The sequence below is a fragment of the Acomys russatus genome, chromosome 19, assembly GCF_903995435.1.
Source record: "Acomys russatus chromosome 19, mAcoRus1.1, whole genome shotgun sequence".
NCBI lineage: Eukaryota > Metazoa > Chordata > Mammalia > Rodentia > Muridae > Acomys > Acomys russatus.
This window is the reverse complement of record NC_067155.1, coordinates 46,758,580-46,779,477: the sequence shown is the minus strand read 5'-3', so window position 1 is coordinate 46,779,477 and position 20,898 is coordinate 46,758,580. Positions and strand designations below refer to the sequence as shown.

At 42.6% G+C, this 20,898-nt stretch overlaps 1 protein-coding gene across 2 annotated transcripts in view; it reads left to right on the top strand.

The window, feature by feature from the left end:
• The window catches only part of Vkorc1l1 (vitamin K epoxide reductase complex subunit 1 like 1), a 45,201-nt gene extending 24,599 nt beyond the window's left edge, over nt 1–20,602 (top strand). Inside the window, exons 2-3 of one of the 2 annotated variants that reach the window (XM_051161383.1) lie at nt 15,827–15,936; nt 19,815–20,602. In XM_051161383.1, the coding sequence (XP_051017340.1) occupies nt 15,827–15,936; nt 19,815–20,041 (337 nt within the window). In that variant the 3' untranslated portion in view covers nt 20,042–20,602. The remainder of the gene's footprint in view (nt 1–15,826; nt 15,937–19,814) is intronic. The other variant, XM_051161385.1, reaches the window with a different exon arrangement.
• The last annotated feature ends 296 nt before the right edge of the window (nt 20,603–20,898 follow it).

Here is a 20,898-nt window from a genome sequence, read left to right as displayed (position 1 = left end):
GGATGGACTGATCTTAAAAATAGTTGATTACATCCTAAAGTTTGTTTTTCTCCTCTGTGTTGCTAAGTGATGAAATACAGGGCACTATGGTCCTATAAAACAGGCAGGGAATTACAAGAATTCACTATCAGATTCAAGAGTGGAGCAAATGTCAAGAAAGAAGGAGGAAAGTCAAAGGCTTTAGATATGAAATGAAGGCATTGCTATTTGGTTTTCAATATTCTGTCCAGCAAAAGTAGAAAAACAGGCTGGATTTAATCCGCTGGCTCAGTTTCTTTTCCTGTGGCTGTGACAAAATATCCTAACAAAAGTGACTTAAAGGAGAAAGGGTTTATTTTAGCTTATCATCTGCAGGAGCTTGAAGCAGCTGGCATGCTTTATCTTCAATCAGAGCAACGAGTGCCTGTGCCCAGCTTATTCTCTCCATTTTATATAGGCAGGGACTTCCAACCTAAAGCTAAGATGGGTCTTCACATACCAGTCAGCATAACCAAGGTGATCCCTCACTTGCATGCCCAGAGGCCCATTTTCCTGAAGACTCTAAATCCCCTGACATTGAGCACACTAATACTCATCATGCTTGGCTGGTACTATGGATGGCTCAGTGGGTAAAGGCATCTGATGACCTAAGTTCAGTTCCTGGGACCTACATGCTTGTAGTGGAGAACTGACTCCTGCAAAGTGTTCTCTGGCATCCACACACGTGTCCCTCCCCATAAGTAAGTAGTAAGTAGGGAAGAAAAGAAACCAGAAAGCTAACTGGGTGGAGTGGCCTTCTCTTATAGTGCCAGCACTTGGTGAGAGAGAGCGAGCCTCTCAAATCGGAGGCTAGTCTACATTATAGTGTGAGACTATCTCAAATAACAAGTCAGGTGTTATGGTACACAACTGTGAGAGTGAGGCAGGAGCATCACCACACACCACTACCACACACCACACCACCTGAAGTCAGCAGGGTTTATATAATGCCTTAGTTTGGGTTTTATTGCTGTGAAGAGACATGACCAAGGCAACTCTTATAAAGGAAAATATTTAATTGGGGCCAGCTTACAGTTTGAGAAGTTTAGTCCACTATCATCATGGTGGGAAGCATGGCAGTGTGCTGACGGACATGGTGCTGGAGAAGGGGCTGAGAGCTCTACAGCTTGATTCACAGGCAGCAGAAGCGGACTATGTGTGTTTTACACTGGCCATAGTTTGAGTTCTTAAGACCTCAAAGTCCAGCCTCTGCAGTGACTCACTTCTTCAAAGCCACACTTCCTCCAGTCAGGCCACACCTCCTAATAGTGCCACTCCTTATGGCCAAGCATTCAAACATGAATCTATAGGGACCATACCTATTCAAACCACCACATATAGTGATTTCTCATTGGGCCAGAGCCACATAGCAAGACCCTGTCTCAAAACCAAACCAACCAAACCCCCAAAACTAGCTCAGTGGTACAGTGTGCTGCCTAGCCAATGCAAGGGCCTTAGTCCTGACCTCAACACTAAAAGAAAAATAAAAAGAAACTAGAAAGCTATTAGACAGCAGACAGATAGCAGTTTGTAGGTATTAGGTTAACAGGTAACATTGGCCAGTGATCTTCTGAGTGAAAGGATACAAACCTGAGCTCTCTTATTTCCCAGTTCTAGAACTTTGCAGGCTTCAAAATAAACAGTAAAGATCCCAAATAAAGTTTGGGATTTTAACTTGGTTGGCAACTAGACATAAAAGTTGGGTAGAGTAGGAGAGGAGAACATTTTGGAGATTGATTACACAGGGGAGAACGATATCGAGAATTCTAGACAGGCCGAGGGTCTCAGTCTGGGTGAGCACTGATCTGCTACTTCAGCAGCTGGAAAGCCCTAGGCAGTGGTCCGGGACCTCACCCGAGCTGGACAGTCTGTTCCTACTAGCCAGAGTATTTGCAGGCCATCAGAGGGTATGCCAGGCTCTGGGGATGAGACTAAATTAGCCCTAATTAAAGGCTGGGTTGCACCTGCCCATTCAGTGCAGAGGCAATTGTGCAGGTTGATTCCAAGAAACTTAACACTGTGTGCCAAAACAAAAACCTAGCACCCAAAAGAGAAAACAGTCTTTTAGCATTCAGAAACCACCAAGCACAGAAAGAACCAGGAAAAGGCACCTTAAAACTAGGAGGAATATCAGTCTTAGAGATGGTGTGTTGGGATTACAAATAATGGGGTTTTTGTTTGTTTGAGAAGTAAAAGAAACAGACAACATAATGGAGATTAAAATGTATGTTCTATTCAAACAAAACATTTAGAGGTGGAAAAGAATTCAGATGAGGCACCCATAAATCAGTGCACTTGAAGATGAAACAATTTAAGCAGAAATGAGATGTAAGAAATGGCAATATTTATAAATGATCAGACACAATACCAGGGCAACAGTTTAAGATAAAACAGTTTAACATGCATTTAGAGCCCCAGAAACTTATGTAAAACATAAGTGATGTCAAGGAATTTACAAATGCACAGATTCCAAGAAGCTCAACAGAAAGGTGACCACACCCAGATGGAGCCAGGGCCTGGTGCCAAGCAAGAACTCCACCATTGAACATTCGTTTCTTTAGGTTTTATCTGCTCTTTACTCTTTCTATTGCTGTTTTAAATTTGACAAGACATGCTTTTTAGGTCAGATGTGTTTGAAAGGAGCAGATTCCACATTGTTTACTAAGCTGGCCTTGAATTTGTTGGCTCAAGCCCTGATCCCACCTCAGCCTCCCTCCCAGATGCCTAGGACACACATCACTGAGCCCAGGCTGAGTGTTCTTCCCTCCGTTACTCTCTCCCTCCAAGATGGTCTACAGATAGGAAAATATCCCCACATCATTCACTTTTGTTTTTTAAGATGTATTTTATTTTGTTTTGTTTTATATTTATTTATTTATTTGGTTTTTTGAGACAGGGTCTCTCTGTGTTATCCTTGGCTGTCCTGGACTCGCTTTGTAGACCAGGTTGGCCTCGAACTCACAGTGATCCACCTGCCTCTGCCTCCTGAGTGCTGGGATTAAACATGTGTGCTACCATGCCCAGCTCTAAGATGTATTTTAAAGATTTTATGAGTATGAATGTTTTTTCTGTGTGAACATATGTGAGTACCTGGTGCCTACAGAGGCCAGAAGAGAGTGTCAGATCTTCTCAAGCTGGAGTTCTAGGCAGTGTACCTCCCTATAACCTGACATGGGCACTGGAAATCAAACTCGGATCCTCTGCAAGAGCAGTGTGCACTCTTACCTGCCATTTTTCTAGTCCTAGCCTCCATTTTCCCACTGAGGAGCTAGAAAGAAATTTATTTATTTTTATTATTTTTGTTTTAGGAGACAGGGGTTCTCTGTGTAGCCCTGGTTGTCCTGGACTCACTCTGTAGACCAGGCTGGTCTGAATCTCACAGAGATCCACCTGCCTCTGCCTGCTAGCGCTGGGATTAAAGGTGTGTGCCACCACTTCCTGGCTTAGAGGGAATTTTATGCAGAATGAAAATTTGAAATTTTGTTTTGGGGGTTTTAGGGGATTTTTATCCGTAAGTAAAATGAATTACAACTGGGCTGGGTAGCACACACTTGTAATCCCAACCATAGGGAGTTTGAAGCAGGAGGATTGCTGTGAGAGAGTAAAGCTTATGCTGCTACATCATGAGTTGGAGGCTACCGTGGACTGGCAAGACCCTGCCTCAGCCTCTTGCCCCCATGAGGAAGATTACAAAGCTGTGTTTAACCAGGCAGAAGATTTGACATCAAGTAACGTCTCACTCATGTTCACACCCCAACACCTCCAGTAGTGCTTAGTAGAGTTCTTATGTAGGTGTAAAATTGAACTAGTGTTTACTCACAGGGGATTCTTTGAAGGAAAGTGGGAGTGACAGGGAAGCGTTCCACCCTAAGCTTCAGTCTGGGTATATGAGTGTCTCACTATTCCCAACATTTAATAGAAATTCATCATTCAAACCAGCTTTTGATTTCCTCCCTCATACCTGATAACTTACTCATAGTGACAGTGTTTCTAACATTGTCTTCTTGGTAACCAGCTTGAAAGAGCCACAGATGTGCGTTCTCTTCCTGGCAGAAGCCGCAGCAGACCTTCCAGTGTTTAGTTACTTGGAGCATAACCAGCACTACTACCATTTTTGTCTTATTCTCGAAGAAAAAGGCGAAATATTTTCACTGCTGCTTGAGGGGCCAGTCCTCCTCAGATCTTTCAGCCAGATGTTTAATTATTTGAATGAAGATGTACTCAAATTTTGGGGAGTCTACGGTTACCAGAACATTCTGGTATTCCCAAAGACAATCTGTTATTTGTTAGTAGTCCGACACAGTTAGGGTTTGTTGGGGGAGGATTGGGAAGGTAGCTCAGTTTGTAAGGTGCTTGCCACAGAAATGGCTGGACGAGGGTTTGTAAGGTGCTTGCCACAGACATGGCTGGACGAGGCATGTCTGTGATCAGCACTGGGAAGGAAGAGACTGGAGGACCCCTGGTGCTTGCTAGGCAGGCAGTCTAACTGATCAGTCAGTGCCAGGGTCAGTGAAAGACCCTGTCTCAAAAAAATAAAGGCAGAGGAGCAATTGAGGAAGACGTCCCACATCACCTTCAGCCTCCACATGCACCTAGCACATAGACTTAAAGGCTTCAGGTTTTTCAGAGAATTTTCTATCAGTCTCTTCAACAATCTGTATGGACACAATGCTAGATTCCACAGGAAACACTGTGTCCTGGTTCTGGCTTTCATTACTTAACTGTGGAAACAGGAAGCAGTGTGTCAGATCTATTAATTCATTGGTTTCTAAAGGCTGTGCTATTCTACATGTAGATATTGGCATGGTTAAAAATGTGCCCATATGCTTCAAATTTTTCATTTTTAAATATTAAAATTTTAAATTACCTGAAGTGTTTACAGAATCCCAAGCAATAGAGATTTATTCAGAGCTTTATTCATATTTATTCTGCTGACCAAGCTAAAGATGCATGTATCCTCTTATGGCTAGCGCAGTGTTTCCCAAACTATGGTGAAGTTTGTAAAATTTCCAATTGAGAGGTTGGAGAGATGGTTCAGGAGTTAAGAGTAGATCAGAGGACCCAGGTCCAGTTCCCAGCACTCACATGGTGGCTCACAACCATCTGTAACTATAGTTCTAGGGATTCATTGCCCTCTTGTGATCTCTTCTGGCACCAGGCAACACATGGGTGCCCAGACGTACATGCAGGCAAAACACTTATAAGATAAATCTAATACAAACTTTAATTTCCAATCCAGAGCCTGTTGTGGTGATTGGGGATGGCTCAGGTGGTGTAGTGCTTTCCAAGCGAGGGTGAATACTTGAATTCAGTCCCCAGTACTCACATAAAAGCTGTGGAAGCAAAGACAGTGAATTCCTAGGACTCCCTGGCTAACCAGCATAACTTAATCAGTAAGTATCTGAGCGCTTCTGAGGAGCAAAGCCTCAGGTTGACCTCTGACCTACACACACAAAAGCACAGATGTGCATACACCCCACCCATGTCAACACACACCGTATCCACACACAAATACAAAGTGCCCCATTGATTTTGGACAGATATGTTTGTAAAATGTATCACTGAAAGAGTTAATGAAAAGCAGACATGCAAAGTATAAGCTCAAGTAGTTTACATTTTTACTTTTTATTCCTGAGACTATAATATAATTGCATCATTCTCCCTTCCTTCCCCTCCCTCCCTATGTACTCCTCCTTGCAATAGTTAGAGTTTAGACCTGGCTGTCGAGAGTGCCTCAGGTTGATTATTCAAGTGCATTACCACTCAGGGATGACAATTGAACGTGCAGTGCATTAATTTAATAATCCCCATAAGTCTAAAATTGCTGTTGGCAAGAAGAGACCTTAACAATGTGATTCTATTCAGAGTACTCATTCTGAATCGTTACAGAGTGAAGTAAAACCATAGCCTCTAATGTGACCTCATCTTTGAACAGTAGCTAGCCAGTTCCTAGTGTTTATGGTGTGAACTTCAGATAAAACAATTACAGTTCTGATACACTTTTTTTTTTTTTTTTTTTTTGAGACAGGGTTTCTCTGTGTAGCCCAGGCTGTTCTGGAATTCTTGTAGACCAGGTTAGCCTCAACTCACAATGAGTGATCTGCCTGCCTCTGCCTCTCAGGATTAAAGATGTGCCCCCCACCCCCACCATGCCCAGCCCCTGTTAAACTTTCTTTAAGTTGGTCTTATTTGGTGGAAAGTTAAGTTTGAATTTACAAGGTCGTGATAATCTATGAGAAGCATTTTTCAATGCTTCTTTTTCTTTCCCTTTGAAGTTTCTGGCTTGTTTTCGCTATTTAAAACCATTTTTTCTTACATTTTTATTTTATATGGGGCCATGTGGAGTTCAGAAGACAACTTTCTGGAGTCAGTTCTCTTCCACCATGTGTATCCTGGGAATCAAACTCAAGTCATCTGCATTGGTGGCAGCTACCTTGACTTGTGTTATTCAGGGTTCTCTAGATGACTGTTGGATTCAATGGAAGGAATGTATTACATAGTGCACATGTATGTGTTAAAGAATTTCAGTCAGCTTGCATTAAAACAGTAACAGTTGAATCATCTGCCAGAGGCCAGGGACCTTTTAGTTACTCAGGCTTCTTTTTTTGTTGTTTTTGTTTTTTGTTTTTCAAAACAGGGTCTCTCTGTAGCCTTTGCTGTCCTGGAGCCACTTTGTAGACCAGGCTGGCCTCGAACTCACAGCGATCTGCCTGCCTCTGCCTCCTGAGTGCTGGGATTAAAGGCGTGTGCCACCACGCCCAACTTTGTTTTGTTTTTTAAGACCAGGTCTTTACATAGCCCTGGCTGTCCTGTCATTCCAGGCTGACCTCCAGCTCAGAGAGATCCAGCTGCCTCTGCCTCCTGAGTGCTGGCCCTAAGGCATAGACCACCAGCCTCGCCAGGCTTGTTCATCTTTGAGGTTGGGTGAGGACTCAGCACCTAGAGCAGTCCTATGGCAGCTGTCTGTCACCAGTCAGCCAGCTACCCATTGGCTGCCCAGCCCATAAGGCTGAGTTGCCTGAGCAGGTACAGTTCTGCAGGCTCGGAAAGTTTGAAAGGTTCCTGGAGAGCCACTAGCCCTTAGTCCAAGAGTGAAGCCTGGAAATACTGGTTCTGATATCAGTGAAGGAATCAGGACTAGCAACAAAGCAGAGCAATCTCCTCAGCTGCACCCTTTGGATCTGTAGTGCTATCGAGACAGTCTCTGGTGAGGCTTTCTGCTCAGGTAATTGATTTCTGGCAAGTTGACATTAAAACCAGCCACACTACTTGCAGAGCCATCTTTTTTTTTGTTTTGTTTTTTTTTTGTTTGGTTGGTTTTTTGAGACAGGCTTTCTCTGTGTAGCCTTGGCTGTCCTGGACTCCCTTTGTAGACCAGGTTGGCCTCGAACTCACAGCAGTCCACCTGCTTCTGCCTCCTGCTGTAATTAAAGGTGTGCGCCACCACGCTTGGCTTGTTTTCATTCTTAAAGCTGTCTGTCATTGACAAAGAATTAAGGTCTCGAAGAGGACTAAAGATATTAGAGAAACTAGAACAAACTTTTTGTTTATTTATTTGAGACTTCACTTTTTTTAGTACCTGGCTAGCCTGGGACTCACTTTGTGGACTGGGGTGGCCTTGAACTCACAGAGATTTGGATACCTCTGCCTCCCAGTGTTTGGGACAGTTTTTTAAAATGTATAAAAATAAGATCAAAACATAATTCTTTTAAAGAATATTAGATAAAGAAAGCTAGGAGTGGAACTCAGAAATAGAGCACTCTGGTTCTGTCTCCAGCCCTTGCATTAAAAAGAATTGGGGGGAGGGGTGTGCAGCAGTACCTGGAGAGGATTGCTTGGTGGTTAAGAGCACTGAACAGAGGACCTGAGACCAATTCCCAGAACCACAGGATGCCTGACAACCATCTGTAACTTTAATTCCAGCGAATACAAGGCCCGCTCTGGCCTTCACAGACATTGCATGCATGTGGTGCACAAACCAAAACACCCATACACACATGAAATAAAAATAATGACATCTCAAAAAGACTAAAAACAAATAAAGGACGTTCACCACTGCACCTGGCTAGAGCTAACTTTTAAAAAATTCAGCCTTGGGGGCTGGAGAGATGGCTCAGAGGTTAAGAGCACTGTCCGCTCTTCCATAGGTCCTGAGTTCAATTCCCAGCAACCACATGGTGGCTCACAACCATCTATAATGTGATCTGATGCCCTCATCTGGCCTGCGGGTGTACATGCAGATAGAACATTCATCTACAAAAAAAAAAAAAAAAAAAAAAACTTAAAAAAAATTAAGCCTCATAATCCAGGTGTATCGGTGTATACCTGTAATCCCTGTCCTTGTCGGGGAGGGCAAGAGCAGGAGGATCTCTGTGAGATTGAGTCCAGCCTGGTCTACAAAGAGAGTCCAGAACAGCCAAGGCTTTTATACAGAGAAACCCTGTCTCAAAAAGAAAAAAAAAAAAAGCAAAACCAAAAATTCAGCCTCAGTGCCAACCTTGCCTATTCTTCTGGCACAATCCACTTCACTTTTTGAGACAGGGTTTAGTCATCGGCCTCAATTGACCAAGAAGGCTAGAGCAGTCAACCAGCAGTCCCAAGGGATCCTCTTGCACTGGGATTGCAGGAGTCCATACCACTCCTGGCTTTCTGTGTGGGTGCTGATGAACCGAACCTAGGTCCTCGTGTTTGTATAGCAAGCACTTTACCAGTTGAGCTACACACACACTTGAGCTTTGTTGCCCCATCAGGCAGCACACTGTGTTGTCAGTCTTTTGCCATTAGTCTTGGCATTGGGGCTGAGTTTTTATGAGGTTCACATTTCTTTGTCTTCACCTGCTAGGATGCTCCTTCAAGCTTCCTTTGGTTTGCTGCTGCTGGTACAATATGCCAGTACTTGTTTGTCCATATGTAAGTTTTATTTCTCTAGTTAGTGTTGTTATGAGTTAAAATGGGCATAATAGCATGTACCTATAATTCCACCACTCAGGAAGCTGAGACAAGAAGGATTGCCATTAGTTTGAGGCCAGCAATATAACAAGTATGAGGCTAGCCAGGGCTACATAGCAAGACTCTGTCTTTAAAACAAAACAAAACCAAAAAACAGATCTGCTAGGTGTGGTGATGGACTCCTTTAATTCCAGCACTCAGGAGGCAGAGGTGGGCAGAGCTCTGAGTTTGAGGCCATCCTGGTCCATATAATGAGTTCCTGACCATTAGGGGCTACATAATGAGACCCTGTCTCAAACAGTAAAAAATACATGGTGGGGGAAAAACCATGGTGAGGGCTTTTACTCCCCATTTGTCTTATCTCCTCTATCTTTCTTTTTACATCAAGAATTCCAGCCGGGCTGGGAGGTAGCTCAGTGAACAAATTACTTGCCGTGCAAGCATGAGGAACTGATTTCTTGTCCTCAGCACCCACACAAAATGATGGAGGAAAGGGAAGCAGTGACAGGTGGATTCCTGGGGCTCGCAAATGCTAGATTCAATAAGAGACCTTGTCTCAAAAAAGTAAAATTGTGGGGCATAGTGGTGTACATCTTTAATCCTAGGAATCTGCCTCCAAGCTTTCTAGAGGAAACTTGTACGCTCTTTCTTTGAAACTCTATTTGGGGTGTTTAGGCCTCAAGCTCCCGACCTTATGTAGGAAGGAAAAGGTTAGTGGGGAGAGGGAACTCCTTTACTTCTCCTGCTGTTTAGGGTCAGTTGGGTTCTTTTGGGCTATGCCCGTCTCCTCCAAGCTTCTGTGCCCTGAAGCACTTCTCTCAGGCTGTCTCTGATCTCTTCCAACTGCTGTACCCAACACACCAAGCTCTCACTGTGCTCTTATTTATAGCCTCAGAGCGCCAGACCACGCCCCTCCCTGCTGCATGCTACGCCCCTCATAGGACAATTAACAGATAGATGTGGACAAGCTATCACCCAAAGTCCCACACTTGGCATTAGAACCTAGATATTTACATAACACAACTGAGTTTACAAAGAAACCAAAGCTTCCATTACAAACTAATGTTGAGTTTTCTCCCTCTACTACTATAATTTTGCTTTCTATGAAGATGATTTTTTTAAAAAATAGAATTGAGCCAGGCATGGTGACACACACCTTTAATCCCAGCACTTGGGAGGCAGAGGCAGGGAAATCTTTGTAAGTTGGAGGCCAGCCTGGGCTACAGAGTGAGTTCCTAAATGGCCAAGGCTACACAGAGAAACTCTGTCTCAAAAAAAAAAAAAAAAAAAAAAAGGAAAAAATGAGAATTAAACTTTATACCTGTGCTTTGCCTCACTTCCAGAGTGTTGGGGTTATAGGCCTGCATCATCATGCCCAGCTGGCTGGCTGCCTGAAAAGGAAACATTTAAAGCAGGTGTGGTGCCACATCCGTAGTCCTAGGACTTGAGTGGGTTCATGCTAGCTGGGTGACATAGCAAAGCCTTTCTAAAAAAAAAAAAAGAGAGAGGGCAAAGCCTTCTCCATTAATTATTAATCTTAAATTTTTAACATAGGGCTAGAGAGGTGGCTCTGCAGTTAAAAGTACCGACTGCTCTTCTCGAGGACCTGGGTTCAATTGCCAGCACCCACATGACAGCTCACAATTTTCTGTAACTCCTGTACCAGGGGCTCTGACACCCTCATACAGATATACATGCAGTCAAAACACCACTGCACATAACATTAAATAAATTATTAAAAAGCTTAACATAAGGATATATAGGTATAGGTATTTTGGCAGTGTTCCTTAAGCAAATGAAGAATGCTTACAACTGCCCCTTTAGTAGCTATTAAGACATAATACCAACATTACACTCCATGGGAGCAATTGTGTATAAAAGATAGTGCTGTCCAAAGACAACTTCCTGGTGGTTACAGCTGATTCAACAGTAAAACTCAGCCAGGCATGGTATCTCACACCTGTAATCCCCATGCTTGGAAGCCAGAGGCAGGAAGTATTTTGTGGGGGGGTTATTTGGTTGTTTCTTGTTTTCTTTTTGTTTTGTTTTGTTTTTGTTTTTCGAGACAGGGTTTCTCTGTGTAGCCTTGGCTGTCCTAGACTCGCTTTGTTGACCAGGCTGGCCTCGAACTCACAATGATCCACCTGCCTCTGCCTTTTGAGTGCTGGGACTAAAGGCGTGTGCCACCACTGCTCTGCCTGATTGTCACAAGTTTAAGGGCAGTCCGGGCAACATAGTTCTAGGCCAGTATAGGCTACAAAATGAGAGACCTCATATCAGAAATTTTTTAAAAGATAAGACCCATAGAAACAAGTGGTTGAAAAGACTTTCAGATATGTTCACAGAATGTTTCTCAGCCAAGTGTGTTCTCTCTCTCTCTCTCTCTCTCTCTCTCTCTCTCTCTCTCTCTCTCTCTGTGTGTGTGTGTGTGTGTGTGTGTCCCCTTACATCCCTGTAGAGGCAAGAGGTCAATGTTGAGTAAGTTCCTTGATTTTCTTTCACTTTGTTTATGTGTATGAACACCACAGAGTTACTTGGCGGGGACAGCAGTAGCCAGTTCTCTCCATGTGCCATGTGTGTTGGTCCTTGGGATAGAAGTCAGATTGTCAGGCTTGGCAGTAAGCACCTTTACCCTCTGAACCATCTCGATAACCCCACCTTAGTTTTGAGACAAAGTCTCTCACTGGATGGGGACATGATGATTTGTCTAGGCTGATTAGCCAGCGAGCCCTAGATATTCACTTGCTGTGCCTCTCCCCGCTGCCTGGGATCACAGGTAGCATCATGGCTAGCACTTTATATAGGCCCTGGGGCTTACCTCAAATCTCCTGTTTACATAGCAACCACTTTACCATTCCCTCAGACAGATTTTGAGGCGATATCCACAGCCTCCATTTCAAGGTATATAGGAAATACATTTAACTTTCGGGGCCAGTTAAAGGGAAAGCCACCCAAATCTGCAGTTACTCGAAACTTAATGTGTTAGTGTTGGCTGGGTGGTGTTTTGCTGAAATGAGATGTGAGAATATCTGAAAGCAGAAGATTGACAACTGAAACAAGAACAATTGTGGTTCTCGTCAACAGAAGCATAAATCACCAAAGTCCTTAGCCACGTGTTCACCCTTGCCATCTCTGATGCTGAGTCATAGATCAGTTATCGTTGATTAATAGCCATTAATTTGTCAAAGGTTATTGTTGCTGTCATAAGTCTCCTGAGTCTAAAATATCACCCATACCCTGACTGCCGCCTAAGTTATCTCTAGCCTGCACTGCGGGTTCATACATCTACTTTCATACCTGTCCTCTCTATGTAGATGCTACAGGCAGTATAAACCTGTGTCCAAAGCTGAGTTTCTGATAATCCTCCTTCCTCGCTCAGAAAACACAGCCTTTTCTCCCAGCTACTCAAGTCAACATCTTCAGCGTTATGTTGTGTCATACTGCATGTTCTGTGTGTGAGCAAGTTCCAATTTCTCAGCATCTGGGCACCACAGCCGCACACTCTGCTGGGATCCTTTCAGTGGTATTGTAGTTGGACATCTTACCTCCCCTGTCTCCTTCCAGTCTATATTCAATATTGAGGCTAGAACACCTTATAAAATAAAAATTTAAGCCAGGCGTGGTGGCGCACACCTTTAATTCCAGCACTCAGGAGGCAGAGGCAGGTGGATCTCTGAGTTTGAGGCCAGCCTGGTCTACAAAGAAAGTTCCAGGATAGCCAGGGCTATTATACAGAGAAACCCTGTCTCCAAAAACAAAGAAACACCCCCCCAAAAAACAATAAAGTAAAACAAAATTTTACTACTAATGTTTTTTGAAACAAGTCTCACTATGTACCTGCCTCTGCCTCCTGAGTGCTAGGATTAAAGAGATGTATCACTACTACTTGCTTGTTTTTATTTTATTTTATTTACACATATATTTTATTTTATTTACACATATATTTTATTTTATTTACACATGTGTGTGTGTATGCATTTTTGTGTATTTTTATGCCTGTTAACCATCTGCATGTCTGGTATTTGAGGAGGCCAGGAGAAGGAGCTGTGCCAGATCCTCTGGAACTGGAGTGATAGACAGTTTTGAGCTGCTGTGTGGGCACTGGTACACAAACTCAGGTCCTCTGGAAGAGTAGCCAACACTCCTGACCACTGAGCCATTTCTCCAACTCCCAGCTTATTTTTATTTTAAATTTTGTGCTTGTGGGAGGGATGCATGTTAGTTCAAAGCCCAAGGAGGCCAGGGAGTATCAGATGCCCTGGAGCTGTAGTTACAGACAGTTGTGAGCCACCTGACCATGGATGCTGGCAACTGAACACAGGCCCTCTGCCAGGGCAGTTCCTGCTCTTAACTGCTGAGTTACCTTTTCAGTCCCCTAGAATGATTTTTACTATTTTTAAACACAGAGCCTCACTATGTAGCCCAGGCTGGCCTCAACTTCTTATCCTTCTTCTGCTCAGGCTCCCAAGTCCTGGTATTATAGAGACATACAACCATACCTATTTCAAAACGATCTTCCTATAATGTACATTGGGGTAAAGTCAGGCATGGTAGCACACACCCTTAATCCCAGCACTAAGGAGGCGGAGGCAGGCAATCTCTGAGTTCAAGGCCAGTTTGGTTTACATAATGGTTCCAGGCCAGTCAGGGTTGCACAGTGAGACCTTAAAAAAAAAAATCTTTTAAAAATTCTCTTACTGCCTGTTGGTAGTAGCACACACATTTAATCCCAGCACTTGGGAGGCAGAGGCAAATCTCTGAGTTTGAGGCCAGACTGGTCTACAGAGTTCCAGGACAGCCAAGGCTACACAGAGAAACCCTGTCTCAAAAAGCAAACAAAAATCTCTTACTTTTCTTTTATGTTCCATCCATACTGGCTCCTTGGCTGTTTTTCAGACAAGATTGGTGTGTTATTTACTTATGGGTGCATGTGTGCTCATGTTAATGACATATGTGTATTCGTCAGAGGACGACGTGTGGGGCTCTGTTCTCTCCATCTGAGTAAGTCCTGAGAATCAAGCTGTCAGGCTTGGTGACAAAGACCTTTATCCCCTGAGCTATCGCAATGGTCCTAAATTTTTAAAAATTTATTATTACTTACATATACATTGCATAATGATATGGGCAGGGATGTTGGTAGACGTCCATGCCATGACACACACGTGGAATCAAAAGACATTATATAATCAGTTATGTGGGATCTGGGGGTTGAACTCATTCTCATAAATACCCAGGAGTGAAAGATACAGCTGGCTCAAGTGGTAGATCTGTTTCTTATATTTGGTTGTAAGCCTAGCCTTAATGGCGGAGCCATCTCTCCAGCCCAGTAGATCTGTTTCTACTTGATTGTTGTTGTTGTTGTTTTGACACAAGGCTTCATTCTGTAACCCAGGCTGCCCTAGGACTCATGGTGTAGCTCAGGTTAGCCTCAAACTCATGATGTTCCTTCTGCTTCAGCTCCAGAGTGCTGGAATTACAGATAAGTACCCCAGCCCCAGCTCTCTTTGTTGAATGCAGTCATAGCCCCACTGCCAGCCCACTGAAGCAAAATCTGCATTTTGACAAGTCTTCACTAAGTGACTTCACATCACTAGAATGTAAGTCCCATGAGGGCAATGCTGTGTGATAGGTGCATACCTCAGGTGTTCTACTCACTAAGTATTTGATGAGTGAGAGAATATGTGCATGTAATGGAACTTAACTTATTTTTGAAATGTGTAAATCTATGTAATATCCTCTGTGCCTCAAAGTTCCAAGATGGGGATGTTCATTGTTTCCACATGACTGGGAAGGGGTTTTGTTCTTTTGCTTGGGCGTGAGTTCCTTTAAACCAGCGGGATTCAGTCATTTGTTCTTTTTATCAGGTGTTTGCCTTTACAGTAAAGTTGAGGTTATATTCTGATATATCTTATTAAACTCTGTGGTTGCTTCCTTTTTGCATTTAGGGAGAACTATCATTCTGAGTTAAAGCTGAAATTTCTTATGGTTTTTATCCAGTTAATATTTGTATCTGTGTTATCTTATTAAGTTGATTTTTAATAATTTTTTAAAAGAAGAAGATTCTAGAGGAGTAATAGACATGGGAAAGGTATTAAAGGAGGCAGACAGAATAACCTTTATACAAGTTTAAAATTGTCAAAGAACAAACTTATAAGTTATTTTAAAAGATTTTGAAAGTGTGAGGTCACATACAGATTTTTGAAGTTAAACTTTAAATAAAAACATATAGTGGGATATGAAGTATCAGTTTTTTACTTTGGAAACAGGATTCTAGAAGAGACCTATTCCCAGAGTATGCCTTCTCATGTTTTCCCCTGATGAAATTTCTAGTAAGCAACTTCTGAACCTATCTAATTTGAGTATAGCTATGGAATGGACCACATCAGTAGTTTTCAACTGAGGCACTTAGTAGTGGCTGAAGGCTAAAGGCTTTGTTGTTGGTCACAGCCAAGAGTGGGAGATGGAATGAGTGGAGGCCAGAGGCCCTGCTGAACACAGCCCCCACCACAAAGAATTACCTATTTGGAAAGGTCTGAGGATGACTTCAATCGAGAGAAACTTTCTCTTGCAAATGCTAATACTGTCAGTAAAGAAAGCTGTTGCCTTCAATAGGAAAAGAGAAAGTGGTCCCTGAGAGTCTTAGCTTTCAGGGGCTGTTTGTATTCAACCATCATTTTAAGTCAGACACGATACAAAAATGAACTGTTTGGCCTTCCCCTGTCACTGAGGGAATAAAAGTATGTAAGCGTTTTGTCAACATAGTTGATTTTTGGTATGGGATAACATTCACAAATAATTTTACATTTAAAAAAATTAGGGAATCTCAAATATAGGGTTACTGGTTTTCCTTATTTTACAGATGGGGTCGAGGATTTGGTCTTTTGGGTTCCATTTTTGGAAAAGATGGTGTATTAAACCAGCCAAACAGTGTCTTTGGACTTGTATTTTATATACTACAGTTATTACTTGGTAAGTATTTATACAGAGATACAGAAATAAGCTTGTTCTACCCATTCAGTGCTTGTGTCTTCACTCTAGTGTTGTCTTCCTAGTAAAAGCACATGCTGATAATAGAGAACCACTAGGGGGCAGCATATTTTTGAATTGTGAAAATTTGACTTACTGCTTTTTATCATGTGTTGACCTTGGTTAGTCATGGCTAGCAGCATGTCATGATGTTCAGAAAGCCAGCCCCAATCATGGAAACTATTGCTCCAGTCTTCCTCGTAAGCTTGTTTTAAAGTTGTATTATAGACTCCAGCTATTCTGAATATCACATATTAAGAAAGCAGTAGCAGTAGCTATCCTAATTCCATCATGCTTATGTGTCCTCTGTCCTGTGGGCCTTCTGCTTGTCCCCTGTGGTGCTGAGACAAACCGAACACTGTGCAACTGAGCCCTGCCTTTTGTTGTAAAAAATAATTGTGTGGCCTCTTATGTCTAATATAATTGTCCTAAGTGTTTGTGGGTACCTCAGTTTCACATTTTAATTAAATAACGCCATGGAGATCCATTTTCTTTAAAGCATCCACCCTTCCTTGAATTATTTCCCAGAAATAAATTTCCAGCCATGAGGATACTGAGTCAAAGAAATAGATTTTTTTTTTTTTAAGTGGATTTTAGCCGGGTGATGGTGGCGCACGCCTTTAATCCCAGCACTCGGGAGGCAGAGACAGGCAGATCTCTGTGAGTTTGAGGCTAGCCTGGTCTACAAAGTGAGTCTAGGTCAGCCAAGGCTACACAGAGAAACCCTGTCTCAAAAAACAAACAAACAAAAGTAGATTTTAGCAGTCACTGCCAAATTGTTCCTCTGCCCCCCAGTTGTCTGGTCTCCATGTAATCTTTATTTCAGAAGTGCTCTTTTTTTTTTTTTTTTTTTTTTGGGGGGGGGGTCAGATTTTCTAGTTGTACCAGTAGCTATCACTTTAATTTTATTGTTTTTTAATGTCCTTTTATTGCTCACTAAGCTTATTTGTGATAATCCTTTTAAATGCTGGTTTTGTGGTGGGCCTGGCGCTCCCATTTGTGCTTTGCAATTCAACTGTTATTCCATTGTCAGCTCTTCTGTGCAGTGATGGGTTAACCTCAATCTGGAGTTGGCTTGTTAGGATTCACATTTGGAATATGAATTTTTCTTAAAAGTACTGTCGAGTTCGCCCAATTCTGAATGTGCATGTCTGTCCTGCAGAGATGGGGAGGTGGAGACATCGTGACACTCATGCTGGTGCAGGTTAAAACAGCAAGCTAGCTCTAGGGCTCAGCAGTAATCAGTGACCAGCTAGTGAGGGCATATCCATCTTAGAAAGTTGTGTGTAGCCTTAAAGTAGAAGTGAGGTGAAAAGATTAAGGTATTGTTCAGTAAAACGAGCAAAATGGCACTCAAAGCTATAGGCTAACTATGTTTGTGCATGCAAAAGCCTAGTGAAGGGTTCTGTGGTGGCAGGGGAAGGTTGTCATCGACTTACTTGAGTCTCTGGGATTTCTACAAACCCCAGCTCAAGGAGCAGCTTGTTTTCTCTTAATAGGAAAGGGCTTAGAGGGGAAAGAATCATTCACGTTCGTGTGGGAGACCAAGGTGAAACAGGTTTCCATGTATAATATTATTCCACGTGCATGGCTCATCATGTCTCTTGTTTGCACTCACATTCCTGAGTTTTTAGTTCCCACATGCTTTTGTACTGTCAGCTCCTTTGAACCAGCTAACATATCCAGAGCCTGCCACCCACTCCCGTGTAGACTGTGCAACAGTCATCATTTTTTTAAATGTATTTTTCCACAAAGTTCATATGTTAAACCAAAACAAAACAAGATGCTGTGTAGTGAGAAAGAATGCCACCTCACTTCCACTTCACCCCTCTTTGCCTCCAGCCCACCCCAGCCCACCTTAAGGTGCTGCAGTTTGCTTTTGCATATATAAGAAAATGCAAGCACATGGACTTCATTTTCTTTCTCTTCAAAACATAAAAACCAAATGCTGGGTTCCCTGTCCTACAGCTTACTTTCTGTCCCTCGCGCCCCCCTTCCTTTTTTTTTCTTTTTCTGAGAGTTTCTCTGTGTAGCCTTGGCTGTCCTGGACTTACTTTGTAGACCAGGCTGGCCTTGAACGCACAGAGATCTGCCTGCCTCTGCCTCCTGAGTGCTGGGATTACAAGCGTGCAGCACATGCCCGGTTTGTTTTTCCCCTTTTTATTCTTTTTTTCCCCCTTGACTGATGAGTCTTAATGATTTTTTTTTTTTATATGGATTGGATACATTAAGTGGTGGTTGTTGTTTTTACAGCTATAAGATACTCTGTGTTAGAGTTGATGGCACCTTATAAAGTTCAGTTTTCCCACATACATTACAGTTACTATGATAGCAGCACTTATGTGGCATTCTGAGAACCTTAGTGTAGCTCTTACAGTCACGGTTTGTCTGAGCTCACTTAATTCTCACAGTAGACTTAAGAGAGTTTGAGTACTGTCTGCTATTTAAATTTGAGCAGAGAAAAATCCAGTAAATAGTGTATACATCATTTTATTTTTTTTTTTGTTTGTTTGTTTCCTGTGCTGGGGCTTGAACCTACAGCCTTGTGCACCGAGGTGACAAGATCTGCTACCAAGCTATATACCTCTAGCCCATCAGTATCATTTTTCAAAATACTTATTTATGTACATATCTCAAACTAGGCTGGAACTCACTTCAGAGCCTTGGCTATCCTTAGACTCACAGAGTTCACCTGCCACAGCCTCCTGAGTACTGGGATTATAAAGTGATCACCATGCCTGGTTCTTGCATCATTTTAAAACTAACTCTCTTTGATAAAGTGTCAACACTAGTTATTTCGGCTTAGATTTTGAGCACAGGTGATTTAGCATAGGTGAGGGCAGTACTAGTTGAGTAAATTGAACATAGGCCATTGGATAGGGCAGGAGTTTAATATGCTTTGCCTTTTCTGACCTTGAAAATAAATGTGTATAATACTTGTGCTGCTTGCATTAGGAAATTACAAAACAGTAAGGTAGTCAAGACTTCAGACACAATTTTGCCTTGAGCCTTGGCTTTTAATACTTGACTACTTTTCACTCCCTCTAGATAGGGTCTTACTATGTACCCAGGCAGCCCCTAGTTGACCCTTCTGCCTCAGCCCCTGGAGTGCTGGGATTATGGACCCAACTGCTTTTTTTTTTTTTTTTTTTTTTTTTTTTTTGGTTTTTCGAGACAGGGTCTCTCTGTGTAGCCTTGGCTGTCCTGGACTCGCTTTGTAGACCAGGCTGGCCTCGAACTCACAGCGATCCGCCCAACTGCTTTTTTGCCTGATGTGTTTGGAGGCAGATGTGGCTTACTGGCCTTATCCACCAGTTAGCCTTCTAAAGTGTCAGCACTTTTTGTTTTGGACTTTCCTCTTGAGCACAAAGTTGGCAAGGGTACCACCTGGTCTGGATTTTTGGTAACTTTGATCTAAACATGAAAAGCAGCATTCTTTCCAGATAGGGAACCTATAGGGAACGCCAGGGGAGGACTGTATGTACTCAGGAGGTATGTATACCTTGGAAGCAAGCTGCAGCCCATGTTCCTGTGCTCATTCAGAGACTGTGCATCAGCAGCTTCATGTGACTGTGAGCTTACACAGTTCATGTGCACACTTCCTTGTGAAATAGTAACAGATCAGAAGCCACGCTGTCAGGAAAACCAAACTGCTGAGTGTTGAAACAGTTGGGCAGGTTTGGCACTCTGTTTTCAGAGTCAAGAAGGTAAGGTCAGCATTGATACACTGCTTCTAGCCACAGCCTATCACTTGTCAGTTTGTCAGTTGAGAAGCCTCTGTCCAGGCTCGGCCCTGACTTAGCCATGTCTTTCTCTTACAGGCATGACAGCCAGCGCAGTTGCAGCTCTGGTCCTCATGACCTCCTCCATCGTGTCTGTGGTGGGGTCTTTGTACCTGGCCTACATTCTGTACTTTGTGCTGAAGGAGTTTTGCATCATCAGCGTCACCACATATGTGCTGAACTTCATTCTCCTCATCATCAATTACAAACGACTAGTTTACTTGAATGAGGCCTGGAAGCGACAGCTGCAGCCTAAGGAAGACTGACGGCTGGCGGGTTTTCATCCAGCTGGCTCACACACTTCTTTCATTAAGTTTATTTTGCAAGTTTTTTTTTTTTAATTCACAACAGACACTTTCCCTGAGAATCTTAAACTGATTTTTTAAAATATTGTAAATTAGAAGGGGCCCTAGCTATTTTCTGTGTCAATCTTCATTTTAAATCCGGATACAAAAAAGGATACGCCGAGCCAATCAAAGACAAGCTTTAACTTTACCTTGAAGATGTTTCTGAGATAATAAAATGTAGCCCTAGCCCCCAGTCCTCAACTGTAAAGTGAGCAGCCATTGCTAGTGATTCTTTAATGTGTATAAATTCAATTTCAGGTATAACAAATGTGATCATGAACATGAAAATATTTTAGAATAGATACTGTATTAAATATTGCCATGTTTACACTATGTAAAATGTTTTTAGCTGATGGATTTAAACCTATAGATTCAATTAGAGTCCATTTGTGTGATATTTGTAAATAAAGGTAGAAACATTGGATCCCCTGCAGAACTTACTGTACAGTTTAGTTGAAGTGTAGCAGTGAGGAATTGTCAGCTCAGCCTGACTGATAAGTCGTGGAGATAGCAGACGCAAACAGACCATCTTGGGAAACATGCTGACAGCCCTAGTGCAGGATTGACAGCAGGAAACAGTAGGGTGGTTGGTTCCCTCCCACTCTGAGAGGAAGAAACTAAAGTTAAGTTTGACTAGTCATAAAACTGGATGATCATAACTGTATAGGGTATCTTGTGACCAGACCTTTAATTCCAAGGCTCTTGGGACACTGAAGGTGGGAAATGGATGTAGTCCCTGAAGAAAAACTGAAATTACTATAGCATTTCTGGGCAAA